This window comes from Camelus bactrianus, chromosome 24 (genome assembly GCF_048773025.1).
Source record: "Camelus bactrianus isolate YW-2024 breed Bactrian camel chromosome 24, ASM4877302v1, whole genome shotgun sequence".
Lineage (NCBI taxonomy): Eukaryota > Metazoa > Chordata > Mammalia > Artiodactyla > Camelidae > Camelus > Camelus bactrianus.
In genome coordinates, this window is record NC_133562.1 from 9401614 (window position 1) to 9420454 (window position 18841).

General features: G+C 47.1%; 1 protein-coding gene across 12 annotated transcripts in view; it reads left to right on the forward strand.

The window, feature by feature from the left end:
- LAMA3 (laminin subunit alpha 3) overlaps positions 1 to 18841 on the forward strand; it is a 211988-nt gene that overhangs the window by 23575 nt on the left and 169572 nt on the right. For all 12 annotated transcript variants that reach the window (XR_012502026.1, XR_012502027.1, XR_012502028.1 and 9 more), the window contains one exon: positions 4301 to 4453. Coding sequence is in view for 8 of the 12 variants with exons in the window: in XM_074352160.1 (XP_074208261.1) it covers positions 4301 to 4453 (153 nt within the window). In the remaining 4 variants the exon portion in view is untranslated. The remainder of the gene's footprint in view (positions 1 to 4300; positions 4454 to 18841) is intronic.

Below are 18841 nucleotides of genomic sequence, written 5' to 3' on the forward strand. Positions count from 1 at the left end.
GCATAGTGATTTGATGAGAATGCAAAAATTCTAGGCTTTAAAACCTTTCTATATGTCTCACCTGTTTCTAGGCAGCGTCCCTATTCATTGTGACAGCTGATCACTTAATGTATCTTTAATGTGACATTGAATTATGAATGTTTTTAACCAGAAAAAGTAGCGGACAATGCTCGGAGACCTCATTAGGAAAATCTTTTAGTAAGATTGCCATGAACTAATTTTTTCTTTCTCTTGTTTTATTTCATTATCTTTTAGGTCAAATAGTAGGCTTTTATTTAAATAAAAATATATCTGTTGAATGCCCTTTTTCTAATAGAAATAACAGGACCTGATAAAATCTTGGTTCCCTCTCCCTGAGCACCAGGCTGGCTTTGAAGTAACTGTTGGTACCCCTCACACATTTGGTGTTATAGGCGGCCTCGTTTTTCTTTGATCACTTGCTCGCCTTCATGCTGGAGTGCGGTTTTTCCGTGGCTGTTACATATGGCACCTGTCACTGTAGCTTAGGAGGATTGTAGCTGAAACAGAGCAGAGTAGAAAAGATGAGGCCAGGGCCTTCACGACCATGATACCGATGTTTATAACCAACAGTTCTCCACCTTCACTGAAGACAAAATAAAAAGAGTGGTGTAGTGTTGCAGCATGAAGGATTGAGGTCAGCTGTGGAGAAGGACTGCCTTCAGTGCACTGCACTGCTGCAGGATTTTTAAAGAGGTAGGCGAGGTGGCCATCTCTAGGCAGAATCCTATGTGTGATCTTTTCGGCTCCACCACAGGCAAAATCCCAGGGCTTTATTGGCAGGACTTGTGGGGGCAGCTGCCCTCCCCACACCAGACGGAGTGCATTGCAGTTTTCTGGAGGGAGTTACAGTCAAGGATTCAGGCCCTCGTGTACTCTATGTCTGTGAGTCTGTTTCTGTTTTATAAATAAGTTCATTTGTACTATTGTTTAGATTCCACATATAAGTGATACCATATAATGCTTGTCTCTCTGACTTACTTCACTTAATATGACAATCTCCAGGTCCATCCATGTTGCTGCAAATGGCGTTATTTCATTCTTTTTTCATGGCTGAGTAGTTTTCCATTGTATGTATACACCACGTCTTCTTTATCCAGTCATCTGTTCACGGACACTTTGGGGGCTTCCATGTAAGTGAATAGTCTTGACTGTTACTTTCAGATCAGCTTGTTGTCCTCGTTGACCACTAACACCTGGCAGTGTTCCCAGGGCTGCCAGCTTGTCTTTTGTGCGTGATCCCTAATGTAGCTTCTTCTTAAGGAAAGAACTGCTACCTGAAAGCACACAGGTACACATATTTGTGTGGAATATTCATCCACTAGTATATTTAACAAGTATTTATTGACATCTGTATGGCAGGATTTGAACTTCCATCATTCTACTCCAAAATGCATCTCTTTGAAACAAGTGAAAAGGAAAAAAATCTCTGGAACTTGGTCTGAATGGACAGTTTTTGAGTAACAGGTATAAACTTTGCAGGTATTTGCTTATCTGCCTTTAAAAAATACCTGAGACCAACCTCGAGCCCCTTGTTTCATCTCTCAAATCCCTTCCTGCAGGAGCCCAGCACAGCAGGGGTGCAAAGCTCCCCGTCCCCAGTGGGGTGAAGCCTGCATGGGGGCCGCAGAGCTGGGTGCTCTCCTGCACTGTGTAGCCATCGCCATTCACCCCCCTACATGCAGACCTAGAGGTGCTCAGGAAATGTACAGAATGCTCGTCTTAATTATAGATAACCACGCCGATGTGCTTTGTGCCTCTCAGAAGGGAGAATGTTCTGAATAAGATCTTTGCAAAGGAGCAATCCCACGTTTGGAAATGGGCACACTCCAGAATGTTCTCCATATCAGGACTCCAGCTGGCTTGGGTCTGGGCACTTGAGACAGTACCTTGAAGGCACGTAACCTCAGGAGCCTCCGTGAGTGATGGCTTGGAGTGGGGTTCGTGGCAGCACAGATGTGATAATGTGATGGGGGCTTTGATGGATGAGTGTGTTTTCCGTGCCGCCACAGAGCATGCCTCTCAGCTTCTGTCGGACAGGGTTCTCTCCTCAGCTGGGTCTCTTCCCACACATCTGGCCCTGGGCAGGTGTTTGGAAAAGCACATAATTGCTATTCCAGCGTGGCCTCACATGGCATCCACATCTGAGACAGGCTCTTTGATGTAGCGTGCTGAGCGGCAAGGCCAGGATGGAAAGTGTTCTGGGCTGTGAGTACCGGGGCCGGACCCACGCACGGGTCTGGGTTCCTGCCCGTCCTGGCTGGGTGGTTTGAGGCGAGACCCTGCACCTCGGTGAGTCTTCACTTCCGGGTCTTTGAGTTTTGAAGGCTTTGACCCGCACCTGAGAGCGCTGTGAAGATGAAGCAAGCAGAGCGTGCTGTGCCTCTCCTGGGCTCCCCGGGCCCTGGGCTCGCTGGGTCCCCGCACCTGCTGGTGACACGTCGGGTTTGAGACGTTTCTCTTCTCTGCCACCGTCTCTTTGGGGCAGGGTCCAACTCTTAATGTTTGTCCGCATCCAACACAGTGCCCTACACATTGGAGGCAATTTGGAAAAGTTGAAGAAATGACTGTTCCAGTAATAAAAGAGAAGTGTTAGGGAGCGGTGCCGTAATCAGCCTCTCGTTTGTTAGAACGATATGGTGTTTGTCCTGTGACTTCAGTTGCAAAGTGTTATACATGAGAGGCTTTTGGTTAAGGAGAATCATTGAAAATGTTAGCAACTAGGAGAGACTGTTTTTTTCCATCTTTCTAAAAAAGCATAGGTCACTCTGTGGGCCTCTGGGCAAACATTGCCTTGTCCTCTGGGGCCCTCCAGCCTTGGATCTCAACTCTGTTTAGTTGTTTATCTGAACAGCTTTGTCCCCGTTACTTCTAGCCCCTTCTAATCACATTTGCTATTTCCCACTTGACGAGGCTAACAATAATCTTGACACAGTTCAAAGCGTGAGCCCCTAGTCTTGTTTATCTCACACTATTCTCATCTCTGTGTCAAAAGCTTTTGCAGACAGACAAGTGAAAGAGCCCTCAGTAACCCACTCAGTGAAAACTTTGGGTCACACATTTGCTTTCACGCCAGGATCAAATTTATCTTTGAACATTTAAAAATTACCTTCCAAGATGCCCACGAGGAGCAGAGCCACCCTTTCATCACAGCACATTTCTGGGGACGCTGCGGGTCTAAGTTTGCTTCTGCCTCCCACTCCTCTGTGGTGGTTATGCCCTAAGATAATTTAATTGGGGAGCAAACATTTCAGTATGTGAAGTCCACCCCTGGGTAAGCATGAGCCTTTGACTCAATTCAAATATTTTCAATATATATGAAAGGCTTTTTAGGTGGTAATGGTGGTGAAATTCTTCATGGCAAAAACACACCAAAAACCCGAACCAAACCAAAACAGAGGCAAGAAAATCTGCCTACCAAAAAAGAGTAATTCAGTTAAGAAGATGAGATATCAGTAGAATCCAATTTCAACAGAGATGACAATGCCAAATAAATACCACTCCAGGTAAAGATGGATTCCCATTTACCTACTAAATTAACTGCCAGCTACTCATTCTGGCATCCACAGCCCAGCCACATCTCCCCCGGGGCACTTACCTTTCAAATGTTGTCTTCTATTATTGGTGCTCTCTGTCAACTGGACCAGCTGGTCCCTGTGCCTTTGCTGGTGCTGGTTCCTCTGCCTGGAACACCTTCCCTGTTGCTGCTCACTGCCACTTACCAAGGTCCTACCCATCCTCACAGGCAGCTGAAATCCCGCCTCTTCCACCCTGCCTTTCCTGAGCCCATGGACTGTCTACCCCCTTAGAACCAGCGCTCTACACTCCTGCCATCCCTGCTTCCCTTATGGTTATTTCTATGCTTGGCGCCTCCACTGGGACTGTGAGCGGGGATCTTCCCTGTATCTCAGTGCCTGACGCAGAGCCTGCAGAGGAGGATATGAAGACTTAAAAGGATTTGCTGAAGGGAAACATCTTTGCATCCCAAGCACAACAGGCTCTTCTTAAAGTGTCATACAAGACGAGAAAAACATAGCTGTAACAGATGGGAGATAAATATAATGTGTATCTTAGGAACAGGAGAAACAGGTATAAACAGGGGATATAGTTTAAGATTAAATAAAAAAGAGAGAGCCTTACTACTGTCTTCAGAAAACATGAATTTCAACAGCTGACATCTCTAAACTGTATAAAGCAGTCTTTGTTTTGATTACCTCTTTTACTAAATTGAGAAGAAAAAGTTACTTGAAAAATAAAAAAAGAGCTTTTTTTTTCTCCCCAGGGCCAGTTCTGTGACTATTGCAATTCTGAGGACCCCAGGAAAGCGCATCCAGTCACTAATGCAATTGATGGATCCGAACGTTGGTGGCAAAGCCCTCCTCTCTCCTCCGGGACACGGTACAACAAAGTCAACGTCACCTTGGATCTAGGCCAGGTCAGTTACGCTTTCATCTGGAATGGGGAAAATTAGTTTGGATCATTGTTCCTGTGGTTATTTCTGATAAAAAATAATAATTATTTTCAAAAACAAACTTCAGTTTTAATTCACTAATCATTGAGGAGCCTGTTACATTAATGCTCGCGTCCCTCACCATTCCGTGCAGTTCGTCACAATGCAGACACCAACACCTGTCTATTAAATGAGTTAAAAATTAGTTGTAAGTAGTTTCATTGGCAAAGAATTTTTTATTATTATTTTTTATCGTGGTAAAGTACACATACCATAAAATTTACCATCTTAGCCACTTGCAGCTCAGGATGTCAAGTACATTCACGTTGTCATTGTACCCAGTCTTCAGAGCTCTTCTTTCTCCTACAAAACTAGCACTGTGTACTCATTAAACACTAACTCCTCATTCTGTTTTCTGTCTCTCTGAATTTGACGACACTTGGTACCCCATGTAAGTGGAATCATATCATATGATCAAAATCAGCCTTTTGTGATTGGCTTGTTTCACTGAGCATAATGTCTTCAGGGTTCATCCATGATGCAGTTTGTGTCAGAATTTCCTTCCTTTTAAAGGCCGAGTAGCATTCCATTGTATGGTTACCACATTTTGTTTATCTGTTCATCCATCAGTGGACACTTGGGTTGCTTCCATCTTTATGATGTTGTTAATAATGCTACTACGAACATGGGCATGGCGAAGATATTTTTAGAGCGTTCCCTTTCCTGGAAATCCTGACTCCATGAACACTGACTACCATATATTTAGCCTTATTTGGCCAACTGGTCCATGCCTGTCCTGCTGTGGTAGGCTAAGATGGTCCCCAGCATGCTTCCCTCCTGGGGTACACGCCCCTCTCCTTTGAGTGTGGGCAGCACTGTAAATACGATGGATGTCACTTCCGTGACAAGGTGGCATTATATGACAAAGAGGACAGGATTTTTCAGATGTGTTTAAGGTCCCATGTCAGTTGCTCAAAAGGAAGACTATCTTGAGGGACCTCTCCTAGTTATGGGAGCTCTTCAAAGGGCCCTACCTCAAGGAAGAGGTTCAAAGCATGAGAAATTTTCCTGCTGACCTTGAAATGAAATTTTCCTGCTGACCCGTGGAGATGGCCATATGGTAAGGACCTAAGAATGGGTTCTAGAAGTTGAGAGTGGCCCGAGCCAACAGCCAGGAAAAAAGGAGGAACCTCAGTTCTACAACCATAAGGAACTGGATTCTACCAACAACATGTGCAGACTTGGAAGCAGTCTTTCAGTTATCCAGTGGACACCTTGATTGCACTTGACCCTGAGCAGAGAACCTGGTCACACCATGTCCAGACTCCTGACATAAAGGGCTACAAGATAATAAGTAATGTGCTTTAAGCCACAAGGTGTGGTATTTTGTTTAGCAGCAATAGAAAGTTAATGCACCTTTTTCTCCCCCTCTTTCAGACCAGGCAATGCCTCCCATCTATTTCACCCTATTTCTTCAACAGGTATTTCCTTAGTACCTTCTACGTGCCAGGCACTGTTCTAGGTGTTTGGGATACACAAGCAATTAAAAAAAGGGAAATGCATCCTGCAGACTGGAAATCAAATGATACTGAGATTTATTCCAACAAACGTGTCACCTTCATTTTGGTTGGGGATAGTTTGGTGGCAGGAGGGCTCTCCACCTCTTCTGCCCATGTGTTGTGTTAAATCTGGCCTCTCCTGAGAATATTTTCACCCTCAATTTGCATCTGAGATAATTCAGGGAGATCCATCATGGTTTGAAAAGACTCTATAACCCCAGTTTCAACAATGGATTACTCTTATCCCTCTAGCATTAATTCAGTAGAGATTTTGCCTATAATGACTAGGATTTACTTACCGTACCATTTTTTTTAACTAGGGTTTCTATAGTTAACTGGGAATCTTAACCCATCAAAATGTTTACCAAACATACCAGTGCTTACTGGACTTGCTCTTTTTGCCTTGAAGCTATTTTTTAAAAACATACCTTTTAAAAGTACCCTTTTGATGTACCTGAAAAACCCCTCATTAAGACAGTTGAATTAAAAAAAAATCCCACCAGCATAAGAACGATTTAGTAATTTGCTGGTGGCTGACAGACATGAGCTACGGCGAACATCTTTGGGACTGGTGCACCCACCCACCTCCTTGCTGGTGGGGAGGCTGCTCTGTAGGTGGCTGAGAGTGGTTCCTGGAGTCCGCCCACTTCGGCTCGTGCCCTGGTGCCCTTCTTACCTGCCGTGTGACCTGGAGCAACAGACGTAACTGCTCTCTGCAGCAGTTTCCACATGTGTAAAGTGAGATAATATTAGCGCTCACCTCGTAGGATTGCCGTGAGGTTTGAATGAGTTAGCTGCTTTGTTTTGAAGCCTCTTCAGGCCAGTGGTCGGTAAGTTAAATTTTTATTTAATAGAATAAAGTAAACTTCAATAAACGCTCATTATGAAAACAGACAGACTCCTAACTTCTGCTCCTCTAGAAAACACTGCATATAATCCTGCAGAAAATACTCTAGAAATGTCTAGAAACAGGAAAAGCAACACAAATTATGTCAGACTGAGGGTGTTTCCTTCCTCTTGTGTTGCAGCAGTACGTGCTTTAATGAGCATGTTCTATCCTGTAAGGTTCATATTTTATACTCCATTGGTGGGATCTTTAGTTTCTCCTTTTTGCTAGAGTTAACCATGAAAGCGTCACTGAGAGGTTAGATTTAATAACTGAATAGTGACCTACAGACCTTAGATTTAGGAAGTGTGAATCTTGATGCATGGTTGGGAAATAAAATGCAGGCTATAAACTTGTTATCACTGAATTACTTTTTCCCAGCTACGGAGAACTGAAATTTGATTTCAGTTTGACAGTTTACGCTGTCATGAGGGGGTCCATTTTCTCTGTCTCCTTTTGCACCACTTGGTTTTTGTTCTTGGTTTTATTGGCCAACACAGTTTGACAAGTCAAAACATTGCCTTCAGGACTCGACCTTGAAGGGCCGTTTTCCTCCTTACAAGGTGGCAAAGTAGGAAGTTCCTGCGATTCCTTGGAGGCAGTGGCATTTTCTGGGCTGTCCAAGTCTGTTAAATTATATACTACTCATCAGCTTCAGGCTAGAGAATAAGAACGGGATGTCTTACTGGAAACGTTGGTCTGGCCAAGTATAATGTGTTCGTTTTGACTTTTGAAACAGAATGTGGGTGCCCCGGTTTTAAAAGGGGACTTTTTGGAATATAAGGGAGTTTGTTTTTTGCCAGTGGGACATGACTTCCACGATCTCCCCTGGGAGCCAGGAGGCTTTAGCAATGGGCTCTAGTTAGGCTCTGAGATTTCCTTCAGAACGAATCTTACTCTGTCTTCACCTCTGCTTTTCCTCCTCCAGGGTGAGGATTAAGGGAAAACATGTGAACGTGTGTGTGGCCGGGATTCCCATCTCACTGTCCTCCAAGGTCAAGGTGGCCAGGAGGTTGGGAGGGGCTAGCTCTCAGGTGGGAAGGAGGAGGGGGACGAGGGTCCACAGCGGAGCAAACTTGGCTCTTGGGCTCCAGGGAATAGGAAAACCATCTCAAGAAGGATTTTAAGGCTCTTATGCGACTCATCATGCCCCCAAGAGTATTGTTTTTAACCTATTAGTAGTAGAAATAAACAAAGACAAAGCAAACAGACAACCCCTCCAGAAAAACCTCGGAAGGAATCGCCTCAGAGGCTGGAGGTGAAGAGAAAAGATGACGTTGTGTCCTATTCTGCAAGGTTGCTGGGGAGAGGGGCCTGTCTGGTGGGTCAGCGGACAAGGCAGCCTGTGGGCCTTGTTAGAGGCACAGGCTGTGAGGCCAGGCCCTGCTTGCAGCCCCCCAGCCCCCTCAGTGGGCAGCCCAGATGAAAGGCCCCTGCACCCGATCCCACGTACCAACTCCAGGGCCTCCATCTGACTCCCTGCTTCTGCCTGAGGGCTCTTTCCAGGGCTTGAGTTTAGAGCAGCTGGGAAATGCGGGATTTAACGCCCCCGCGGGCCACCCTCAACCCAGGAGGGACAGGAGTTGCTGGAAATCCCTCCGCCCATTTCCCTGCCTCCCCTTGGGACAGTTCCAAGGAGCTTTCTTCACAGTTCTTCAGAGTGTGTCCACCAGGACTGGGCCCCATTTGGCCCTGGCAGAATCTGCCCCTTTAGCACCTGTCATTGGCTTTCCCCCCTCCTCTGTGTCCCTCTCTCTCGATTTGTACTTCTTGAGATCGACTCCCAAATCAGCCACCTCTACTCAAGCCTTTGTCTCAGAGTTGATTTTAGAGAGGACCCTAAGACAGGGAAGAAAGGGGGCCTAGACCGAGGCCCAGAAATCCCCCTGGGTTTCTGGACAAGCCAAAATTCTGAGAAAGTTATTTAAAATGCAGTAAGTAGAAAATTCAGAAAAAATATTTCTAAAGCTCACAGATTAAGAGTAATGAAGGCAACAGCATTATAACTTTTAAAGGACAAGAAAATAAGTCATAGAGAAATTTCCCATTACTCTACCTGTTTTTTCACGGGCACAGCATAGGTCGTGAACGCCTCAGGGTCCAGATGTAAATACGAGATCCAGCTAGCTGAGAGTGAATTTAGTATACAGATGGCTTCTAAGAGCCTTTCTTTCTTTCTTTTCCTTTTTTTTTTTTCTTGTCCTCTTCAACTTTTATGAGACTTTGGTGTATGAATCCAAAACATTCTTCGTGGCCCTTGTCAGTTCTGAGTCAGATGGGAGGAAGGCCTGGGCTGGTTTCTGATTCTCCCTGAGTTTGCCGGCTTTCAAGACTAAATTGTTTCTAGGGATGCCTGGCAGGCGAGGTCACAAGAGTCTGACTCAGCTGGGCCCCTGGTTGGATAACAGTTCAATCCAGAAAGTGGATGACTCTTATGTTTGACCCAGTCTTCTAGATTTCTCAGGAATTCTCTAGACTATAAGCTTCAGGAGGCCAGGGACTATGTGTGTTCACTGCAGAATGTTCTACTCCCAACATCTTGCTTAGTGTTCAGCACATAGTAGATACTCAGTAAATATTTGCTGAGTGACTGTAGAATGAACCAAGGATGACTCAGGGTGGGTCTGAATTTCCCCAGGGTATAGTACCAGTGGAAGCAGATTGCTGTGAGACCAAATCTCTGGGTTGGAGTGGACCAGCCTTGGCTCTGTAATTAATTGGTTCCACTTAGGATATTTGTGTCTCTTTGCAACATCATTTAAGTATTTTAGAGCAATTGCACAGTTAGAAGATACGATCTTATACAGAGTAAATTTGTACTTAATAAATTTCTATTAATGGCCATGTAATCATGAGAGTTATGATTTGGATGGAATGCAATGTAATTATCCTCCAGTTTGTGGGTTGCCCACCCAGGGGAGTATGGAATTTGATTACATCACAAGTCCTCCCCTCCCACCCGTCTTGTTGTGGTTCCTTCTTTGTGTCTTTAGCCGTATAAGATCTTTTCTGGCAGGTCCCAGTCTTTTTCATTGGTGATTGTTCTACAGTTAGTTGTGCTTCTGGTGTGTTCTTGAGAGGGGGTGTGCCCAGTCTCCTTCTGCTCTGTCATCCTGACCACTGTCTCCACTCTAATTTTTAAATATCCCTAACATTTACATTTTACATTTGCTAGTTCCCATATAACTGGCACCACAAGTGTAACAGTCATAACAGAAAATGAGTTAAATATGTTTCCTTCCAAACATAAATCTAAGCATCAGGCTGTAGGCAAACAACATGAATCTAAGAATCAGAAACACAGATAGAAATTGTGCTAGGAAACAGCAACACTTTTCTGCTGGACTTTTCTCTCGAGCTCTCTGAGATACACGTTAACATGACAAAGTGGTAAACAGAGGTCACTGTGACTTCCTTGGTGACTCTTACCAGGTGACCCTGAGTTACACGCTGTTGTGACTCTGGCGTTCGGCTGCGTCCCAGGATTAAGGCCATTGTTAAGTTGTCAGAGGGCCCTTCCTTGTCAGGAGGGGTGATACCAGGGGTTGGCCTCCCCTGGGAAGGCGAGGCCTGCAGTCCAGGGAGGGGCTGGAGAGGGTGCCCCACCTCCGGCTGTTGATCAGTCCACATCGAATTCATCTCTCATAGTGCTTGATGGCAAACATATTCCCGGGGTTCATTTCTTGAGAACTCCCAGGATGATGGCTTATGCTGCCAAGAGAAAAATAAACAGAAACAAAGCCCTTGGTTCCTTCTAGAAAAGGCTAATCCTATTTCTTTGCGGGTTGGCCACGCAGTTGAGAAAACAGAAGGAAGATGGCCTGCCAAGGCACTGGTGTTGAGTTCCGTGGAACTGGGAGTTGACTGGAAGGAGGACCACTCTGTCTCTCGAGAAGCACCCGGGCTGCTGTGCCAGCCTTTGGTCCTATGGGGGGAGGGGTCAGGGTGGGGCAGAAACTGAGGCACGACCCTGGGCAGACCGGCGTCAGGGCATCCCATCCGGGCAGGCCCTCACCGGTGAGAGTGGGGAGGACTCACTGCCTGTGGCTCGAGACGCTGGTGGACAGAGTATGTGAGCGTGCTTTGGTCTTTGTGATGCAGTAGGCAAACATAGAACATCACTGTCATTATGTAGCGAGATTGTCGTTGACACCCCGCCTTCTCTCCTTTTCTAGGCTTTCAACAAGCTTACACTGCCTTCTCTCCTCTAAGGGAGTGAACAATCTGTTAATACATTCACACGGAAGCTCTGGAAACTGAGTACTGGAAACTCAGAAACTTCCCAGAATGTTTGCATCTTAAAAAATTACTATTTTTGTCATGGGACTACGACTTCTAGAAATTTATCCTAAGGAAGCAGTAGGTGCTGAAAATGTTTGAGCAAGGATATTCTTGGGAGCATTGTTTATAATCACCTCACATGGAAAACAATCTCCTGTCCAGTAAAAGGGGACTGATTCATTGACTGGATTAATTGACAGCCATTGGGATGAAGCCACAGAGAGATCTTTATTGACTTGACATATGTTTGTGTTCTATCACGGAGAAAAAACCCCAAACTTTGTGTAAGGTGTATATATAGTACTGTATGATTAGATTTTCTTCGTGTGTCTAAAAGATGAAAAAAATCAGGAAAGAGGAGTCTGAAATGCTAAGAGTGCTTTTTCTGGGTGCTGGGATTGTTGGCGCTGTTTACTGTCTTCTGTGAGTCCCATTTACAGTGTAAGTCAGACCCGTGGCGCTGGACTATACATAGGGACAAATCTGGCTCCAAGAGTTTCTAGCTCTGTGACACTAGGTCCTCTGGTTATTGTCTCGGGGTCGGTTTCTTCCTCTGAGATTTGGGGATGAATCTAGAACCACCATCATAGGGTTGCTGTGAAGAATTAATAAGCTGATACAGAAAAGCTCCTAGAGCTTTGCCTCGCACACTCTAAGAACTCAGTCCATGTTAGTTATTAGAGCTGCTTTTTTTTTTTCCACTGAGCATGTGTTACTTTTAGAGTTAGAAAGACAATGAAGACAATTGGGAAAAGGTTTCCTTTTGGGAAAAAAAGCAGACTTCAATACAGAGAGGACAAAAGGAACAGTTATTCCCAGCGGGATTCGAGGTAATGATGGAAACACTTAACTTGGATGCCTACCATCCCGCAATAGAAGCTTCTGACCATTTCATCTCAGAATGAGGTCGGCCTGCTAGAGATCTTTAAATGCCAACAGAATCGGAAAGATGCCCAGTGAATGGAAATTTTTTCTAAAGAGCTTATTTTATTCTTGAGCTGATCTTGAAAACTGTGTTTCTTCCCTTGTGAAACTTTTGTGATTTCAGGCGTGTTTTGGCCTTCAATCATGGCAGTTTTCCTGTTACTATTAATGGCAAGCATATATAAGGAAAAACTGAATTTCGTGAATTCTTCACAGTGGCTCCGACGAGAGCTTGTGTTAAATACCACGTCTCGGGGGAGGCCGGGCCCCGGCGCGCCCTCCGTCCCCCCGCCATCTTCCAGGGCCCCCGCCTCAGCCCCCGAGCCCTGCTCGCGCTCCCGCCTGTGGCCCTGGAACCTTCCTCTGCCGCTGAGCATCGTCCTCTACTGTCTTCTGCCCGGCGCCTCTTCTTTCCCTACTCCCGTTTCTATGGTTCTCTTCACTTGCATTTTCGCTTTCCATTTTTCCATAGCATTTCTTTCCTTTAGAGAAAACGAAAACCAAGTCAAGCCACCACCTCTTCCTGTGGTCACTGGCACCTTCAGGAGGGGTGCTGCTCGTGTCCCCAGCCACCCTCCCAGCCCCAGAGTGGTGGCCCGAGGAGCTGGTCGGGAGGGTTAGGGCTCCCCCAGGACCAGCTCCTTGCCTGGCTCCAGTGGTCCCCACTGGCCCTGCCCCACGTGGCCTCGCAGGGCGGACAGGGTGGCTGTCCTACCTCCCAGGCCTCTTGGGGCTCCCCCAGCACCGGAGGGCCCAGCTTCCGTCCCCTTCATCCCCTCGGCAGCTCCAGCCCCTCCCCCACACGAGGTTCCTTGGTGGGTAGCCTGCAGACGAGGATGCTTCATGCTCCTTGTCTCTAACTCAGCCGAAACCTCCGGTGCTATTTGCCCTGCTCTCTTTAACTCCCAAACCACTAATGTAAACACTCTACAGTTTAAGAATTTCCCGGCTCAGTACATCATACATGACCAGCTTTGTGCCATGTGCTTTAAGCACCCTGAGCGATGAGATTGTAGGGTGACCTTGATAGCTTTCCCCCATCACAGAATAACCGGAGTGGGACATCTGGGTCTTTCTCTTGCCTCTCACAAGCATCCTAGCTCACCTGACTCTCTGTCCCTTGCGGCCTGTTACAAGCATGCAGTGTCCAGAGCTCCGGCAAGATGCAAGGGACACGCCGGGGCCAGGGAACTCCGGGGGCTGGGAGATGCAGCGCTCTCTTCCCACCACATCTGGGAGGGCACAGAGCTCAAATTCAGGCTGGTGTCTCTAAAAGAGGGTGCAGGCATGCAGAGCTGTGGAGCAGCTTGCGTCGGGGTGACAGAGCAGGGCCCAGGGCCTGGCCGAGGTGAGGTGGGGTGCAAGGAAAGCAGAGTCCAGCCTCCTTACTGCAGAGGGGGCCAGGGCAGGGAGACTGGGTGGAGGGCAGCTGTTTTGCAAATTCCTGGGTATCCTGGTGACGGTGTCTCCCCAGCACTGCTCAGGCCTGGGCAGGGCTGGACCTGAAGGGGCTGGTGTTTAGGACAGGTGAGTCTGACCCTTTGCCCATGCTGCCCCGGTTTGCCCTCTACCACTAGGGCTTCACACATGCCCCTGTTCAACCTGCTTCTGTTATCTCAGCCAGCCTTCACTCAGTCCTAGTCTCTGCTCTCCTCCCTTCTCTTGTCACCAGGCCACGTGTGCCCCCTGCCCTCCCCAAGTCTACACAAACCTCCACCCCACCCGAGGGCATGGTCACACACCCCTCCCTGAAACCTGCTCATTTTCAGCCAGGGCAGCGCCCACCCTTGGGCTTGAAGTGTGGTCTTTGGATCGGCTGCATCGGTGCCTCTGGGAGCTTGTTAGGAATGCAGAGTCCTGGGCCCCAGCTTGAACCTGTTCAGTCAGAACCTGCGTTTAAATCTCTGCTGCTGGGCCACCTGCACGTTAAGATTCGTGAAGCGTGGCTTAGACCAGTGCTCCTCAAGCCGTCTGTGACAAAGGACCAGTTTTTTTAACAAAACATTTCTAAGCTGTCACAGACCAGTACTTTTGTAAAATACAGTAAAAATGAATTTGTCAAAAAATAAAGCCTAAAGCATACGAAGTAGAAGCCTCATTTGATAAAATTAGATTCAGCAGACGCCAGCTTACTCTTTCCGGTCACAAAGGCTTCTCGGCGCTGACTCTGCCCGTGTTTCACCGCAGGTGTGTAACATGCCGTCCACTGACCACTTTGAGTCGCCCCGCTCTAGGCCATTTACTGTCATTTTTCTTCAAGTGATTGATGCCCATCCTGAAAAGCCTGCCTCTCCTTTCTGTGACCGTGAATCTCTCCCCTGGCTCAGATTTGGCTGTGCAGTTCAAGATGCATTTGCTAATTATTTAAGATGTAGCCCCAAGCCCCCTGTGACCGGGATGGTCTCCCTCCTGCCCTCCAGCTACTGTCCACCCTGCTCAGTGCCCAAAGCAGCTGACCTTCATGGGCAGCATCTGTAGGCTCCCTGCCCTTGGGCTTCTGGCAGAGTTTGGCCAGTGGAGGGTGCACACCCGTGCTCAGCTCAGAGGGCGGGAGGAGCGGGACTGGGGCGTCTGTTCCCTCATCGATTGCAGCATCTCAGTTCTTCTGTTGAGGGGCTTGGCTCCCAGCAGGCAGCTGGCTCTTACAGCAGCAGCTCTGTCCCAGCTCTGGTATCTGCTTCCTGCCCTTGGGGTCCAGGCTGGGGAGGGCTCTCAGATGCTCTTAGGTGTCACCCCTGCCCACTTATCTGTAAATGTGTGCTTGTGAATAGCTGCTTTATGAAACTCCCATCGATTGCTTCATTCTAGTGGGCCATCTGTTTCCTGCTGGGGCTGAGTGACACCAGCACTCTGACTTGCAAAGGGTGCTTTTCGACTGGTTGAAATTTAGTAACCACCCCCCAACCCCGCCCGCAGTTCTCGTCTCTGAAAGAATGAAAGGAAATTATTGAGAAGGTGCCTAACTACAATTTTTTAAAGTACATATAATGTAAATGTGTGAGGGGAAAGGAGGGAAGGAGGAAGAGGGCTCAGCTGAATTATGACTATGAAATAAGGAATAACATTCTGTCCCATTCTATAGAGAATGCCTGGTGCATAGAAATAATCAGTGAATATACGTCTAATGGATGGATGAACGAGCATACAGAGAGTCCCTTACTGTATCTGCCCAATTGACATATGTCCCTCACACACCAAAAGCTGTACATATATGTGCAACAGACAGTAGAATATTTATTCCTTGCAATTTGGAACATACTGAAGACATAGTGAAAAAGTTGGACTTTTGGCCACTTACGTTTAGAGTATTAATCGAAATATTTAGAAAAAAGGGTGGTAAGAGGGTGTGTTGCCCTTTTCCTGGTAGACACCCTTGTGAGTCTTAGAAAATTCTTCATTATTTGCTTCATAAGATGAAGCAAGAGGCATAACACCTTGCTTCACAAGATGAATACTTTAGGACTGAAAAACCTTAAGTTTTATGGCAGCTATACGGTGAATTTAATGCTTACATACTTCTGCTAGAAACCGTCCCAAGCACTTTTCAAGTATTAAGTCATTTCGTTCTGACTACAACCTCATAGGGTAGGTTCTTGTTCTCTAGATGAGGAAACCGAAGCTCAGGGTTGTTATGCAGCCTCTGAGTGCTACGCACCCTGTGACTAACGGTCACAGGTGAGCAGGTGCCCGCGTGGTGTGGTGCAGAGCTGGCCTTGGATGCTGTGTGACGACACTGCCCGTGGTGCTCCGTTCTGTCTGCTCTTGCTCTGTGAAACGCTTGTGGCCCCTGTGGGTGTTTGGTTAGAACTGTGCCTCTCCCCTTCTTGGGATGTTGTCCGTCACCTTCCAGAGCATTCCCCTGTGAAGATCCATTTGTGAAATCCCTTTAGTTCCTGAAGTAGTCCTGCTTCTTTGGGGCATTAAAAAACAAAACATACGAACACTGGGATCCTGTTTCCTCTTTATATTGGCTACTAGAAGCAAATTTATGGCTATACCATGCAAGTGTATAGAGCTCCATGACCTGCATTTTGTGTGCAGCCCTATTGTGGGCTCAAGATTTTGTCACTGCTGATAATTTTTCTTTCACTCCTTTTTTTTGGTTTGTTTTGGCTCTTTGATGATTACATATTGCTGTTTTCTTTACATCATTTAGGATTTAAGGCTCTAAATCCCTCCCCACCTTTTTTTCCTTAAACAAATGGGATGTAGATGAATACAAGCAGTATGTTAACAAAACGGGAAAATACTGTCACTGTCTTCATTCCAGTCATACATTTGGTTGCCACTTAGAATAAACCATCAAGATGTGTTTTATCCGACTTCAGGATTATCCAAAGCCTGAAAGGTTTGTATATTCATACAGGACTATTTCTTATTTTATAGTGTTAATGATATTTTTGAGTCATTTCGAGAAGCACAGTGAATTCTGTAGAAGACACTCAGGCTTTGTAAGCTGGCTGTGGTTCAGTTTTCAGTTTTGCTTCTTTCCAAGCGGGTTTTTGCCAAGAAGCTCAGCATCGAGCCGGTGACCCAGCACCAAAGGCTATTTGAAGTGCGCGCCAGGTTAGAATTTTCCTGCTATGATGCATCATGGACAGAGAACCTGCTTTTACTAAGCTATTTCCTTTTAGAGCTGATTCGATATTTTTTCCCCCTTGAGCAAATACATCCTTTAATTATAAGGCCTCATTAGCTATTGTACTGTGTCATTCCCAAATATTTTTTTCTTTTGCCTTAAATGTTTCTAGTGACAGTAGGATAACGATGTGTGTTGATAGCTGAGAGTGGGTTCGTGTGTAAATATATGGGGATTCATCCTGAGCATCCATACCATGACTCATAGTGTCTCCCCAAGGCATTCTTTCAAAAGACCCCCGCCCACCCACGTTGTACCTCATCCTAGCCGTTATTTTTACTCTTATTAAATAGCTGACTTTGGAGAACAATTGGAGCTTAATGAAGCCCGTTCTTTGTTGAATGTCTTGCTCAGCGAATTATCTTAGAGAAGACAGACTTGCACAGATAGCTTGTACTTTGGCTCCCTTGAACATACTTATTTTGTGCCCCGAGCTGGTCTGTAACCACAGCGTGGAGAAGACACAGTCCATGGCAGGAGAGACAGGGCCAGCTTTCTGTGGAGATGGTCTGGCAGCCGTGGGCACAGTGTGATTTCAGGGTGGAGGGCAGGCTGTCCACCAACCCCTGGAATTCCTTTAGCTGAGGAGAAAGCTGCTGCACGGCTCAGGTTGCTGGGAGAGGTAATACATTGACTTAAAACTCACTGGAGACCAGGTTTCAAGTGAAAGAACACTCTCTGCTCCTCAGCCAGCTCCCTGGCGGGTAGAGAGCAGGGCACAGGCTGGCCCTGAAGCAGGGCAGGCAGGGGTGCGAGAAGATGAGGTCCGGGAGGAGTGGGCAGAGCCTCCCGTCGCCAGGGATAAGTGACACCACGCTAGGGACACGCAGACCCGGAGACTGAGGCAGAACGTCCTCACAGCCAGGTGACTCTCTATATTCCCCCAGTTGCTGGCTTTCTTGAGCTTGGCACACACAAGGGGCCGGAAAATCAGGCTGTGTGGCAACTTCTGGCGCTGGCAGAACCACCCAGGGAGGAAGGATTCCTTGAAGAAAGGACCTCACTCCCTTCTGGCCCTGGCCGGCCCTCTAGCTGCCCGAGACAGCAGCGTCGCTGATTGCAATGGAATGAGACTTGGAATCAGACGTGGGCTCGAGTCCTGGTCCTCGCTGTGTGACCACGGACACAGTCTGCGTCTTCTGCAAACTCCAGTTTCTCCATCTATGAAGTAGGGAGGATATTAATGCTGATACACTAGGGTTATTGTAAAGGCTACTAAAACAGCAGTATTAGTACCGGGCACGTCCTAAATCCTCCTCCTCCTCGCCCTTACTATTGTTGTAATAGTTCTACCTGACAAGTCTTTCTTGCAGCTGCCGCCTTCCCCTCCTTTTCTTGCGACCGCAGCCATCTGCTCAATTTTCCTATGTCTTGACCCTGCATTTCCTCCAGCTCAGGGCGCTAATCCCAGTCCCTCAGGCTGTGGGGCTAAGTCGCAGCCCAGGGGGCAAAGCAGAGGGGCCTGGGTTTCTGGCTCTGTGGCCAAGCTGGGCTGGCCAAGAGCTGTACTGGGGCCCCACTGCCACCCGGCCCCTACACCACACCTTAGCAGCAGGGACCTCTCCACCTCGCCTCTCCTCCCCCAGCATTTATGACGGGACCCCTCCCTGTATATTCATGTAGGATTCTGGGATTTCACATGCTTCCTGTGGAGTCAAATGCATGAATACAGAACCATTGTGCATCCTGACAAGTGTAACCACCATGGAGGGAGGTGTGACCTCTGCTTGGGGTGTTTTGGGAAGACTTTGCAAGGCAGCAGCCTTTCCATTCATCTTTCAAAGATGAACAGGAGTTTGTTGGGCCAACATGGGGCCTTGGTCATAGTGTGACCAACTGTCCCACTTTGCCTGAGACTAAGGAAGCAGGATTTTCATTACTAAAACCGGGCCAGTCCCAGGCAAACCAGAATGGTTTGTCACCCCTACTAGTCCATCATGACGATCTCTCTGCATCTTAAGAGACTTGTTCTCTTTTACCAGTTATCCGAGAGCCTGTAGATAACTGTGGCTGGGACCCTGATATCAGTTCTAGAACACAGGGCGACTTCCTGCCTGGAGCAGCTCTGGCGCTCAGAGTCTCCA